The 13088-nt window shown below is 33.8% G+C and overlaps 1 protein-coding gene across 4 annotated transcripts in view; it reads left to right on the top strand.

Moving 5' to 3' along the window:
* Positions 1-13088, top strand: part of LOC136983351 (dachshund homolog 1-like) — a 95282-nt gene that overhangs the window by 45887 nt on the left and 36307 nt on the right. For 3 of the 4 annotated variants that reach the window (XM_067280053.1, XM_067280054.1, XM_067280052.1), the window contains exon 3: positions 3857-4154. The exons of the other annotated variant lie outside the window; for it this stretch is intronic. In XM_067280053.1, the coding sequence (XP_067136154.1) occupies positions 3857-4154 (298 nt within the window). The remainder of the gene's footprint in view (positions 1-3856; positions 4155-13088) is intronic. 4 annotated transcript variants of the gene reach the window in all.

Below are 13088 nucleotides of genomic sequence, written 5' to 3'. Positions count from 1 at the left end.
AAAACTAGCGACAATTACAAGCGACAACGCTTATTTTTCAAAAGTGCCTTATTACAATAATAAAAAGGTTCATTTTTTCAAAAAAAAAGCACATATTAGAAATATATTTAAAGCGATTCGGCTTCATAATAAATCGAAAAAAGCAATTAAAAAAATAATAATAATGAATCAAACAATTCAATAGAAATCTCATAGAAAATGAGGAAGATTTTAAAAAATAATAACAACAAAAAAAGCAAGTAGTATGACGTTTACCAAACTTATAAATCAGAATACTTTACAATTATTCTTTGTTCGTTATTTCGCATTAGTCGTCTGTCCTATTCCCAAAGGGATTTTCGCTCTTGGAAAAGAGGAGTTAAAATGGATGGAAGCCGAGAATCGAATGAGTCACCATTTTTGGTGTCGCTTAAACGTTCCAGTTAAGAAATATGATATCCACTATATGATGGTATATTAGCTTTACCCTCCCCCTCGTCTGTCTATCTGACCACCGAACGGGGGTTACTCTTTATGACGTCATGACATGGGCATAATAGAATAAAGCTGAAAATATCTGAAATATTACCAATACCCCTGTTACTAATAACCTATGCAGAGAAAATATATATATATATATATATTTTTTTTTAAGTTAAATATGGCTTATAAAACCGAAATTAAAATATCAATAATCCTATTATTAACACAGAATGAATTATTATTATTATTATCATCCCGTTAGCGCGACGCCATTTTCGGTCCATCTTCCTATCTGTAAATGGTTTGTTTGAAACGAGACATCTGATTTTGATCAATCACAAACGGCGACAGACATGACGTAATTTTGGCGGTTTAAAAATACCTCAACGGTTAGTCAGTCACGTGACGTTTACTTAAATTAAATTAAAGTCGTAAATTTATCTTTCGAATGTATTTTGAGGTTATAAATTATCATTGTCTTTATTAATATGTGTATATAAATATTTAAAATATTAATACCTCCGCTGCTTATCGAAGAGGACGAGTGATGAAATAAAGTTGCGTATGGGTCAAAATTAGGAATAACTTTCTATTTCTGTATTCTTTATTATGAGGTTTTGTTTATTATCTTCCACTCTTTTTTTTAGTTTATTTAGTTTCGTTTGTTTAATGGGCCATATTGCCATGATTAGAGAGAGCAACGTGGTGTGTTATAACAACAATCTTCTTACTCCTGCTTAACTTCAAACGTATTCGAAAAATATCTTACATTTTTATGTGACAATGCTATTTATGGATTTAGTAGCTATTTATCTTATCTAATTAAAGTTTCGAAACACTTTTCCCGAATGCCAAACTTTTAAGAGAGAAACCTGACGCAGAAACATCGATACTCATCAAAGTGGGACATATAAAATAAGCACGTTAGGCTGCCGATTAATACAGAAATTACTCCTAAAAACGTTAAACAACCCTCCTAACAAGGTATTGCGTCACGACAGATGTGTATTACTGCCGTCCACCCCTTTAACGCCATCAACTCGTCTATCTTGCCCTTTTCTATACTCCATTGTCTGTGCCGTTGTAGACAAGTTTTTATCTTCATCTTTTCGTTATAGAGCGAGTGTCGTTACTTAAACTAAAAACTGGTTTAACCATTTGTCCATTAGAAATTTATTACTATATTTACAATTATAATAATAATAATAAAAGAAAAAGAACGTAGGTCTGATAAAATTGGCCATATTTTGAGCTAAAGTGAAAGAGAAGGGGAGGAAAAATAGAAAAAATAATATGGTATCTGAACGAGGTAGTTATCTTTTTTGTGGCCGTTGGGTGTGTATTTGTGTGTAGGGGCCATGCGATATTGTTAAAACGACCTATTTGTTGTCAGGCCTGGAAGCAGTGATATCATTTTGACAGAGACGAATGGTTTGAGTGTAACTGGAGTCTCAAACTTTCGTGCTTCTGACACGATAACGCCAAATAGAACATTTACTTAGCCTGTTTCTGCGGCTATAATGACGTAAAGAGTTTTGCTACTATTCTCAGCTTCTTGGTTACTTTTGTGTCTTTCCCTCATCATTCAACTCTACACGATTTCCTTCAAAATCTCGTGGAAAAAACTTGTATTTTTGTAGAACAAGAAGCACACAAGTATTTATATCAGGTGCAATTTGCTTAAAATATCTTTCGAGCATTTCATATCTTAAATCAAGTCATTGAAGATTTTAATTTTAAAGTGAAAAAAAGAAAATTGTATATTTATAGTACATTGAATTATTAAAGCGTTCAAAGTTTTTTGGATAAACAAGAGAAGTCGACGCTGCTTTCGAGTGGGCAACACGAAGTGCGTAAAGTATTATTTTCTATATCATTTGCTATGCCGGCAGGGATAAAAAGAGTTTTGTGCAATTCATGTCGTCGGCGGTAGAAAGGGGAAGATAATAAACATCTTTCTGGAAAGCACGGGGATGTTGTTGGGATGATAAATGGAGGGGATCTTAAACGAGGACAATTGGTGAAAATGCTCTCCTTGTTTACATTATTCCCACTGGATGCGGAAGAAAAGACTTTCCTGCAGAACAAACGGAATCCAATGGAAGGATTTATTGGTGTTATAAGTGAGTTTTTATTTCTCGCACCAGATGGCGTTAAAGGAAATCCAGGATTACTCACCTCACCTCCATTTCGAATAGAAGATTAGAAACCCCAAAGAACCGTAACCTGTTTTTTTCTTCTGTTCCTTTTGGCTGACGTTTTTAGTCCTTGAGAAAGTGAAATTTAAATCCAGCAACCGGAGATGTGTGGTGCGTGCATCGGTGCGATTGTTAGCTTAACAAATAGTCGGTACGCCAAGTAGTCCTCTTTCAATCGTAACTTAGCCCCGGGTTATGGTTGATATTAAGTCATTGTATCAAATCGAGCGGTGAGATTTTTCAGCACTAATTTTTCACCACAACCGTGACACTTTTCTCACGTAACGCCGCGACTCGTCCCCGACTATTTATATTGTCTAACGTCCATAAACTCAACGTCTATTCACAATTGTACAACGGAAATCAATAACTTGTTAACTGGATGCCACAGACACTAGTCGGATGAGAAAATAAATAGAGCTATTAAATAAGCGCGTTACCTCTTCTCTGTCTATCTCACACTCATTCTCTTTCCATCCCTCTTTAAACTTATAAGAAGAAAAAGACACACGAAACGGTTTTATTTTTATATAATTTTAATTTTCATAGCGTTCGGATGAATTAATGATAAAGTATTCCGGTGTAACATTGTTATTTAAATACATGGCATTCATTTTAATATTTAAAAGTTTCGGTAGGGAGGGGGAGACCAGATATAAGAGCCCTGGCGCTTTCTTTCCCGCCCTCTTGTGCCAGTTAGCGGAAACAGTTATCCCGACATTAAAAGGTTTGTGCCGAGTGGCTAAAATATGTCGCAGTCGGAAAACGGCAGCAAACGTAATTAAAAAAACATGCAGAAAATTTTGTTTTAGCCGGTTGGGTTGATTGGTAAAGGTTTCTGTGAAAACTACCCCGCCTTCCCTAGGGATGTTTTAATGGAATAGCGTCAGCGGGCACAGTTCAACTTAGTGTTTAATGCCCGGGCAAAAAGACACTTTTAATTTCTCTTTCTCCTAATTTGTCCGCTTTAAACGGCAATTAATGGAGTGAAATGAGTTGCTGTCTTAATTCCGTCAACAGCTTGTGGCAATGGCCGATAATAAAACTTATTTTCTTCATTTTTTTTTATCCATCTCGTTTTTTAATATACGGTGTGTGTGTATATATATATATATATATATATATAAAAGTATCGATTTAACGCGCAAAATTTGATTCCCTGCAATTTCTTATTTGTTTATTTGTTTATTTTACAGCTGAAAGGTTGGACAAAACGCACATACTTCCCAACGGGTATAGTCATCATGCAGCGGCCCAAGCAGCAGCAGCCGTGGCAGCCGCAACAGCTGCCCCACCTCACATCAATCCACTACCTTTCATGGCTCTCAACCATGCTGCGGCACATCACAACTCTATGATACCAGCCACAGTATCTCTACCCCTCACAGCCACTAGTCACACCCATTCGCAACACGGACTCCCATCTCGCACTTCCGACACGACGGTTATCAAAGAGAGGCAATCGCATCCTACTGACCTCATGACGTCATCAAGGTAGGTGCTCGTCGAGTACAGGAGTCCTTCTAGAATATTAAAAAATTATAAATATATGCATATATATTTAAATACCTTAAAATAAAGAAATGGTGTGCTTTATATCGATTGGGGTTATAATAGAAACACTGTTTGCTAACAAATTTTCCTCATTAAGACTTCACCCCCATTCAACTCGCTGTTTCGTGTAACAAGTAGCGTGTCTGGGCAACATGTTTATCTGTTTGTCATAAATATATTCGTTTTGTGGCCAATATTATAACGCTGATTGTTCCACTCGTGTAGGCTGAAGTCCCCAGGATGCACATCAAAAGGAGCCAACAGTCGGCGACAATACATATTAATGGTTTGCTTTGAATGTCGTGTTAGATGCTTATAGATTACGTTGTACGTGTGTACACAATAATTTATAACGTTAAACGGCGCGAATGTACGTTAAAAAGAGATCTATCTACCACACTCACTCGTTCCATATTAGAAAACAAAAGGCCTTAAATCCATATAGATGATTGCATTTATTGCAAATGCTAAATTACAAAATGCTTTTCTCTTAATTGCTTTTCCTTCTTTAATTTTACGATATTGTTTCTTATCACAAACAACTATTATTTTTCTTTTTATGCGCCATTTTTATAAATAATATTTACTCGTTTCTCGTACATAAAAATGAACTGTTGCATATAGAAATATACAGAAAAACATTCTCCAGAACTGTAGACTAAGAAATTTTTATAAAATTTTGATCTTTATTTATGTAAATTTATTTAATAATTTCAATTTTGAAATACGTCATTTTATTGTGTCACATAAATTTGAGTTTAGTGAATATCACCGACTTGGATTTCCATTAAAAAAAGAAATTTTATATTTGATCTTCTTATCAATTTCTCACCCTTCGATATTAATTTATCTAATACATCAATTCATCTTTTTTTTTTGGATTTTTTATAGCAAAATACTTCAAACTTTTATCGAATCTCTCGATCTGAGATTCAACAAAACTTACTTTTGCTGCTAGGTATTAACGAAAGATCTATTTATATACATAAAGTTACGAATGAATGAGCTTATTTCTAGTTTTCTTAACAACAATGCGCATTTTTTACGGGCTGTTCGTAAATGACGTCCATACTGAAAGGGAGGGAGGGGTTGACGTCCGTTTTATTTCATCGAATTTCACACAGTTTATACATTTTATTATTTATAAAGTGATAAAGGTTTTAAGGGGGGTTGAGTTTTGTTGGACGTCCGAAGAGGGAAAGGAGGAAGGGGGAAACTTGGACAAACCGGGACAATGGGGAGAGGGAGTAAATATTTCAAGAAAAATCGGACGTAATTTATAGACAGCCCTTTATAGCAAATTAATAATAGAACGATTTATATTTTATATAAAAAACGAACATTTTATTCTCCATTTTTTCTATAATAAAAAAATAATAAATTAACATTTTATTTTTACAATTAATTAACAATAAACATTTTACTTATAAATATTTTCTAGTGGATGAAAGAACGAGCGTTTATTTATAATTTTATGCAATAGATCAACGACTGTTTATCGAGATAATATCAAAACTTTCGAATTTATTCTTACATTTTATAACGAACTACAAAACTCGTTTGTATAACAAACAGAATAATAACTAACTTGAGAAATTTAAAAAGTTGTTGATGTGTAAGATAGGCATTTCCATTCCTTACCTTTAACATAATTAACAAATGCTGTTACAAATATGCCAATGACTAAATCGACGTATCTCTAAACGTCGATAAGAAAAAGTAAAAAAGAATTTCTGTACTATATATATGTTTTTTTTATTTTTTAATTCGATTTTAACCCGCTTGAATCTATAACTTGAGGGCATATTGAGACTATTACCCGAAGAATATCTTTAGAAGTTTATCTGTTTAATTGGTATCACACGTCTCTTCTTGGCATTTTATCGCATTGAGGGTAGAATTTATTTAAATAACATTTTCTCCTCTCATCCGTCATTTAGCTTTCGGACGTGCCTCGAGTTATAAAACGTATAAAAATGATAAAACTATTCGGGCGTATCTACTAATGCTTCTTCTTTTCCTTTAATAAAATATTTTATAGATACTTTTGATTTGGGCTATAGAAGTTGACATCTAAATTTTTTTGAATAAATCTAAAAAAAAATGAGTCGATTCTTTCATGTCTGAAAACCAGACATTGTTAACGTTTTCGCCTTTACTTTACGCTACTAAAATTAATTTCTTTTTAACGTTTACTAAATTAGGAAATTTTTAACTCATTTTCTACATGTTTTAAACGTTTTAAAAGTAATTATAAAGATTTTTTTGATAAAAAAAGATATAATGTTGAGTACTAAAAAATGATGACTTTTCTTCATTTTTTTTCCTCATTTCTTAATTATAAATGCTGATTTATTTATTAAAATAATTAAGTTAAAAATGTTCTTTATAAATTTTAATATTTTAAAATATAAATTACTCGGAAATAAGCGTTAAAATAACTTAGAATTGAAAGATTTATCGTAGGTTGCTTCAGTTTTTCGCATTTTCCTTCATCCGCTTCTAACAAAAACGTTATAAACGTTGGAAAAAAATCATAATTAATAATTAATCTATCATATTTTTATTTAAATTTTGACATTTTGTTGTTAAGTATTCTATATATACACAGACACATTATCTTTCGACATAATTTACCCATCCGTAAGAGCGAACATTAGAATAAATTAGATTATCATAGTGAAAATTTAAATTAGATGAAGAACATCTTCTCATATTATTGTAAGAAATTACCAACGAGTACGATTAAGGATCAAAAATTCAGGTTTTGTTTACTGCATTAAAAATGATCAAGATGCATAATTTCGAAAGATGATGATACTGCTTCTAGAACAACAACTACTGCTGCTGCTGCTGCTGGTGTTTTTCTTCTACACTTATACATAGAACAGTCTAGGAAAAGGACAATATAATTAGTAATACTTTAGTAGAAAGAAGGTTGAATTAGGAAACAAGTAAAGAAAAAAAAATTCAAAGAATAAAAGCTTTCGTTACAAATTAAACCCTGAGGTGCGGTGCGTGGTGGTAGGGGGTGTTTTTCGGTGTTCCTCTAAAAGAGGAAGATAATTGACAGTTCAGCCGGTGGGGGGGAGTCGATGTAAAAAGGTAAGAATCTGCATGATCGTCATTAATTTTACTTAACCTAATTATTTATACAAGAAACCGCCGCTATATCAGGCTAACATCAAAGAGTTTTTCTTTTTTTTTATAATTTCTTTTGGTTATTTTTATTAAAAATGATGTAAAGTGAGTAAAATTCTAACAGTCGTGCTAACGTTGTCTACATTTTGAGTTGGCTACAACTATAATTCATTAAACTATAAGATTAAAGTAAAAAAATATTCACTTGGTTTATTATTAAACTCATTAATAACGGTATAAATAATTCGTTCTGTTGTAAAAGTTTTCGAGTTTTTTTTCTAAATTATTGTTATTTTATTTTATTATATAATTTTAAAAGTTTACTTTTTTGAGTGTATGATTTTTATACACAAAACTTTTGGTTTAAAGCATTGATCTTTGCTCGTTTGAAACTAGCTTCTATTGATTAAGATACACGAGAGAAAACTTGGTGTCAGCACTTTTCTCATCATTTCTTCGTCTTAGCAACTCACTCAATGATTTTTCTAAAATTCTGTAAACGTCTTGATAAAAATATCTTCTACAAAAGTTTATATATATTTTAATCATTGAAGAAAATCTCAACTTTTATACAAAACTTTCTTTACTTATTTCTAGCAATATTTAGTGAAAAACCCAGATTGACTTATAAATAGTCATTAATTTCTGTTCTAAAAACTCTAAATGTTTACGAAAAACCACCTTTTTTCGAAAATTACTTTTATAAAAAATAAAGCGCGAGATACGCTTTAAAATAGTCATTTATTTATTATTTTATTAAAATATTAATTAAATTATTAAAATATTGAAAAATTCGGTTCCGAAATTACAATTTCGGAACCAAATTTAACGCGTTTACTTATTTGTTTATCCAATTATAAAGCGAATAGAAAAAGAAGAAGCGAGCGAAAGCTCCTCGGGTCAACATCTGATTAGACTGTCAAGAAGTATGACCTTTGCCACTACCCCACGTTAGGTCAGATAAATGAATTTAACCCTTACGACCAAGAACCATTTCTCAGACTGGCAAATCTCGGTGGGGAGTGACAAGAAAGATATCCTTCTAGCTACATCTAATGGATCCTAGTCTAGCGAGATCGGTAGTCTAGAAGGAAAAAAAAACACGCTCGCCTCCCCCCTTTTAGAGGACGATAGTTAAGACATTTTGGATATTCGAACTAGTTTCCAACTGGATGAATCCTGGCAAGCGACTAAATCAATAGTATTTTGTGGACCACTTTCCTCGTCCTTTTGTTTCGTCTTTCTCCACTTAAATTAACAAGTGCTGTGGAAAACAGCCCTTTCAGCGGTTGGACGAAGCGAAATTAAACGCCCTTGTCTCTCTCATTGTCTTGGGCGAGCATGTAGAGATGGAAAGAGGGGGGGTGTCAAAAACAGCTGGCGAAAAGAACAAACGAGAACCGTCGGAAAGACCGATAATTAAAAGCAAGTGAAAAATCTTTCCAACCCCCCACTCCGCTCCTTTTTCCGTTCCAGTTAAAAATCTGCGGGCTTTGCTAACAGTGACGAAACCGGGGGGGGGCAATGGAAGCAGAGAATGGAAGAACGGAAAAAAAATAAATATATAAAAAAATTATATATATAAAAAAAGTCGACTAATTTCGCGTCCGTGGATTAATTTAATTTAGCCTTCCCCCTTTTCTGTTTTTTCTTCCGTGCCCCCCTCTTTGAAATCACGACGAGGTGAGTGTAAGCAAGTGTCTGTGTGTGTGTCTAGAACCCCGAAAGTAAGGGATCGGCTAATGATTCCCAGAGCGAGACATACTAAGCATTGGAAAAACTACAGAAATAAGCTTAATGACGGGTTTGTCATTTATCTCGTGACTTTTTGCGCTCCCTACTTCACACATTGTTATTTCTCCATTAGAGTTGAGGTTTTTAACAATTTGAAAAGTGACACTGGCTCTTCTTTTCTTTATGGCACACAGACGTACTGTACGTACTGTACAGTACTTACTTCCATACATAGGCTATATAAAGATTGGGTTTAATTAATATAGTTTGACGTGTTCGACGTCAAAAATGAGTTAGTGCAGCTTGAAAAATTTAAACTAAGATAGATCCGAATATCTTCGATACGTTAAGACACGAACCGAATTTATCGTCAATCCGAAAGGACAGGTTTGACAAACAATCTTTCTCTTAACCCATATCTTTGACAAGCTGCCATTTGCCAAAGAGATTCGTTCTGAAGATGATAAAGGTTTACTTCTATTATCTTACAACTGATATCGACTGGATGTCATTTAAAGACTATTTTCCTATTGATAATTCGGAGAAAACGCCCAATCAAACAAGCTTAAACTCCGTATCGACAATGGATAGCGACTGTCTCTCGTCTTCTTTGATAAATAGAGACGTGATCTTCGTCTTTTGCATCTTCTCTAACTTGTAAATAAACTTTTTCCTAAATCTTTTATCGATTTCTTTATTAAGTAAGGTGTAAACTTATAGATTTCTCTAATTAATTTAACAACTTTAACACGTTCCTGTGCTGAATTTAATTCCGTATTGTAATTATTTGCACATTATTCGACTTTTATACTCATTTCTACAATTCTAAATATTTATAAATTTAATATCATTAATTTAATTACAAATTTAACTCCAAATTCCATTTATATATTCATTTTCACTCCTCTAACTATTCATTTATATCCATCGTTTTAAATATTCATAAATTCATTCCCATCGTTCTAACTATTTACAGAATCTCTTTTTTATCACTTTAAAAACGTAAACATAGTAACAACGAAGAAAGTAACAAAGAAAAAGTCCCATAATTTTTCGAAAATCTGGAATTTGATTAGAAGCACGCTAAGATTTTTTCCCATTATCATTTTAGTAGAAGAAAGGAAAAATAAATGGGGACCGTGAGCACCTATCTCGTCAATTCTCGTACTTCTTCTATCAGCTATGGATTGGAGCTTGATTGTTTTCTCTGCAGGCAGTCTCGACTCGTGCGCTTCTCTGATCCCCCGATCCACTAATCGACTCTGGACCAAACAAGCATGGTCATTTCTATTGGTGGCACGCGATGGTCGGCAGAAAAAAGAAAAAAAAAGAAAAAACAATCCCTGAACGTGACCCACGCACTTCCTTTTTTTATCTCTTCTTCGCTAACGCAGTAAAAACTTCTGTCCAAACTCACGATCTTTGCCACCGATTTCTAATTTATTTGGTCTTAGAACATCTTTTCTTCTTTGTTAACAATTTTACAACATGTTCCGGTTATCGGTTTAAAAGTTGAGACAAGTTTTCTTATAGATTTAAACTTTAGTGAAGAAGATCATTAACCGTTCTTATAACGAGTTTAAAAAGTGAATTTTCTTATATATCTTAAACTTCTAATGGTTTAAAAACTGTTGAGGGAATAGTGTTTTCATTCATTAATTTGTCTCCATTATAAATGTCATTAATAGATAAAGAGGAAAAGCGAGTCGAAGTCCAATCGAGAATGCAGATAGGAGCCTTAAAAATCCCCATTTTGCACGCTAGTTAATGCTTCAGATAATCTAAAACACCATCGTGAATCTTTAGGAAAACATTATAACTCTACAATAATTATATAATTAATCGCGTAAAGTTTTAGGAACATATATTTTCGACATTAAACAAACAGGAGCTTTTTAGTTTTATTTACATAAGTTTACGTACCGTGACGTCTACACGAAGGGATGGTTAGAAGCGGGAGTAAAAATGGGCACGTCACGTTCTCTGTGACACGTCACGCGAGTCTGGCTGTCCGAGTTTATTAAAAGCAACCACGTGAAGCGATTGCTTTCCTAAAAATATGGGTGACCGGACAGAGTGCGTGATCCCAGAGACGTTTATTCATGAGGCCACAAGAATAGATTAGCCTTGCTGAAAGTCTTGCGTGGAGAAACTAATTAAGCATAGTACCGTGTTATATAAGGCTATTATTCTAGAGAAGAGGAAATATTAATGCGTTTCTTTGCGACTTTAAAGCCGACAATTTCTTTACAGAATGCTCCTAAACGGGGATAAACTCCCCTATTTGTGTTTTTTGCCATCCCCCTGCTTCATCTCTCGCTCTCGTAGCATTAATAAGAGCAGTCAACGAGCCCGCATTTCTACATGAATTATGCTTCTCCGCCATTTCATTTTGTCTTTAAACGACATCGGCTTCTAATATCGTTTACCTTTATGTAAAAATAAAGGTAACGATTGTTGGAGTTCGTGCCATTTTAACAGTATTAATCCTGTTGGTTGCCATGCGGTCCCGTGGCTGAATCATTAAGCACCAACGAGGTGCATTAATCAAAAGCAACAATTAAACTTTTCTCGTAATTTATACTAATCTAATGAGAATTATTTCCCCCTCTAACGTTTGAAAATCTTTAAAAATCCAAATTGAAATTGGTAAATTTACAATTTGGAGTCATTGCTGACAACGATTGTTGTAATTGCTTGCACAGAGAGAGCGAGAGAGAGAGAGATAAATAACTACTCTCAGGTCGACTCTAGCAATAATTCCTTGTAAAGTGAACTGTGGAAACGAAAATGCGGTCGTGTTAGATGAGCACAAATTGAATGACACCATTAATCGCCCCAATAGATTATTTCCATTAATTGGATTGTTCTACTTCGCTATTACAATCCGCATCAAAGCCATTGTTTTGAATGTACTGTACTTGGTGAAAAATCCCTGGAAGGCCCCATAAATAAATAATATAATTTTTTATATATATACGTATAAAAAAGGAGAAACAAATTTTAAAATTCGATAGAGGAAAATCACAAGAGACACGATACAAACAGAATTTCTAGATTTTTTTCACAGTAACAGTGTGCAATATAGTCGAGTTGATCCGTCACAATCCACGAGACTTGCTAGTCGAGACTACAAGTGGTTGCCCAAAAAGACTTATCCGACCATCCATCATTTCTACTCCTCACCTCTTCGACATATAGACAAACGGAACTGTAGAAGAGGAAAAAAGTTACTACGTTTTTCGGATTCACCTGGATACACACTCCCTAAATTTAGATAGGTATAAGAGAAGGTAGAGAAGAAAAAAAAAGACATTTGTTCGAAGACCTTCAGACCGGAAGAAACCTCCAGTTAGCCACAGTAGGGTTCTTTGCAGTACGGGAGATCATCCCGAGAGGCATTTCTTCTTGTGCTTCTATGGTTTTATTGGAGAACGTCTAGGTTGAATGCGGTCACTCATGTGATATTTGTAAGCAATAAGTTGTCTGAGTGATTGATGGGGCAGTCCGTTCGACATTGTGGGTTCTCTATCAAGATACGCTTTACTCTATCTTAAAGCTTACACTACGTTATAGACGTATATACTGCGCGCCTTTTGTGTTGCTCTTTGTTTGCAAAAGAATGCTCCTCTCTCTATGCATTCTTGCCACTTGCTGGAACTTTACTGAATTTTTATCTGTTGAGCCGAGACGGTACCTTTGGTTGTAAAATGAAATTTTGGTGTCCTGCCACGAATATATTGATCAGACAATTGTGCACGCTAGATTAATATTTAATAGCAAAAACTTTTCGAAAGGTTTTTATTCCACTCTTTTCTAAATTCTCTTCCATATTCTCTTTTCTTTAAGTTATATAAGAAGAGAAATGTCCTTATTAGAATGGTGCCTAAGTGATCGTAAAGGCAATGGCCTTTACGCCAAACTGTTTTTATATTAAAATTATTTATACTTTACTCGGTTACTAACAACATATTTATTCTTCATTTTATATATTTCTTG

The sequence above is a fragment of the Centruroides vittatus genome, unplaced genomic scaffold, assembly GCF_030686945.1.
Source record: "Centruroides vittatus isolate TY-2023 unplaced genomic scaffold, ASM3068694v2 contig_880, whole genome shotgun sequence".
NCBI classification, from domain to species: domain Eukaryota; kingdom Metazoa; phylum Arthropoda; class Arachnida; order Scorpiones; family Buthidae; genus Centruroides; species Centruroides vittatus.
The sequence above is the reverse complement of the archived record's forward strand: the minus strand, read 5'-3'. Positions and strand labels throughout refer to the sequence as shown.